The sequence below is a fragment of the Arachis ipaensis genome, chromosome B09 (genome assembly GCF_000816755.2).
Source record: "Arachis ipaensis cultivar K30076 chromosome B09, Araip1.1, whole genome shotgun sequence".
Lineage (NCBI taxonomy): Eukaryota > Viridiplantae > Streptophyta > Magnoliopsida > Fabales > Fabaceae > Arachis > Arachis ipaensis.
The window spans coordinates 19187293-19188974 of NC_029793.2; the positions used below are offsets into that span (position 1 = coordinate 19187293).

The window sequence follows — 1682 nt, forward strand, 5'->3', positions numbered from 1 at the left end:
AAGGATGGATGCTTTGTTCCGCTTGTGTGATTATGATTGAGTTATGATTATTGATTGGTAAGGACATGGGTTTTGTCCTGCTTGCGTCACTAATGAGACACCTGCATCTGACAAGAATGATAGTTTTGTCTTGCTTGCTCAGTGCTGCGTGGAGATGTAGGGATGGTGGTTTTGTCCTGTCCACATTCTTTCTGATCGTAAGAGTGGCCGGGCACGCAATTTCCGTATTAACTAGCCTCCAGGAGAAGGTGATAGGGCACTCTCCCTACGAGACCAGTTTATGATACGTACGAGATGTTTCTCTTGGGGATGCACGACAGAAAGACTATATCTGGGTTAGCTACTGGATGCTTTGATTTAGTATCTCGACATTGTTGTATCCAGCAATATGACATTTCATTAGCTCATTATAAAGGAAAAGTTTAGGGTCAACAATTTTTATATTTTGTGGCCAACACTTAACCATAAAAAAAAAAGTGAGTAATGTTTTATTGTTGGATGTAATTTCATACCATTAAAAAAACTATTAATGACCAATTAATAATTACAAAACATAAAAATTGATAGCCCCTAGCACTCCTCCATTATAAATACTGTTCTATCCCTCATTTCTGCTGTAAGCCTGTAACAAATTATATTATTCTCTCCGTAACACACCTCAATCTCTCTCTCCCTCTCTCTCTCTTTCTCTCTCACACACACACACATAGTCACATGGCCCAAGATAGCCATCAAGAGCCACCATGCCAGCAGCAGCACATAACAACCAGCACCAGCACCGTGGCGACCATGTGGCCATGGCAGCAGCACCGTGGAAGGGTTCGGCTACTCCTGCGGCGGCGGAAGATGAAGACGGTAAAGCTGGGAGGAGAGGGAAAGAAGACGTCGGCGAAGAGAAGAATGTTCCGCGGGCTTGTGAGGATCTTGAGGAGGATGAAGGTGAGGTGGCTGAAACTGCAGTACCTTCGCATGTTGAAGAGACTGAAGGAACATTACCGAAGCATCTTGAAGGATCTGGTTGAAGCTGGTGCCTCCGTTGAAACCTTTCAGCAGAGGCTTTTCATGGAAACTAGTTTCGCTATTCCTATTGGTGTCTCTTTATCTACCTATCCTTCTCATTTTGGATCCGATTGCCCAAGAACCATCTTCATGTAATGTAAATTTATTATTATTATTATTATTGTCTTAACTGATATATAGAAGAAGGAAATTAAATTAAACAAGTAATTATTCCTTCTTATGCTTCAATAGTTGAATTTGTACTTTCTTTATATGTATGATGTGCGTGGAAAATACTGTTGAGTGTTTAATTTTTTTGTGTGTAAATGAGTTTTGGGAAAAGCTTGCCTATTCCAATAATTTTTTCAATTAATATTCAGTAAATTTTGTCCCTTTTTCCCACTTCTTCCATCTCTTTTTAATTGATAGAAAAAAAAATTGTGTTTTAAGATTTTTTGTTAGCTGAAAAAGAAAATTAGTTCCGTAATTAGAAATGTGGTTTCAAATGATTTACAAACAATTCCAAATGGAACTACTATGGTAGTATGGTTCTAAATTTTTTGTAAGACGGCAGCGGTCGATAACTTATCCCACTTCAGTTTTGGACTACCTTACTCTCGCTGCTTATCTTTGGGCAATAGGCAACCATTATTCCCCTTTTATAGTTTTTAACCGGCTGATGT

General features: G+C 39.1%; 1 protein-coding gene across 1 annotated transcript; it reads left to right on the plus strand.

Annotated features, from left to right (window-relative positions):
- Nucleotides 607-1356, plus strand: LOC107616726. Its single transcript, XM_016318663.2, has one exon. The coding sequence runs from the start codon at nucleotides 715-717 to the stop codon at nucleotides 1153-1155; it is 441 nt and encodes a 146-aa protein (XP_016174149.1). The 5' UTR covers nucleotides 607-714; the 3' UTR covers nucleotides 1156-1356.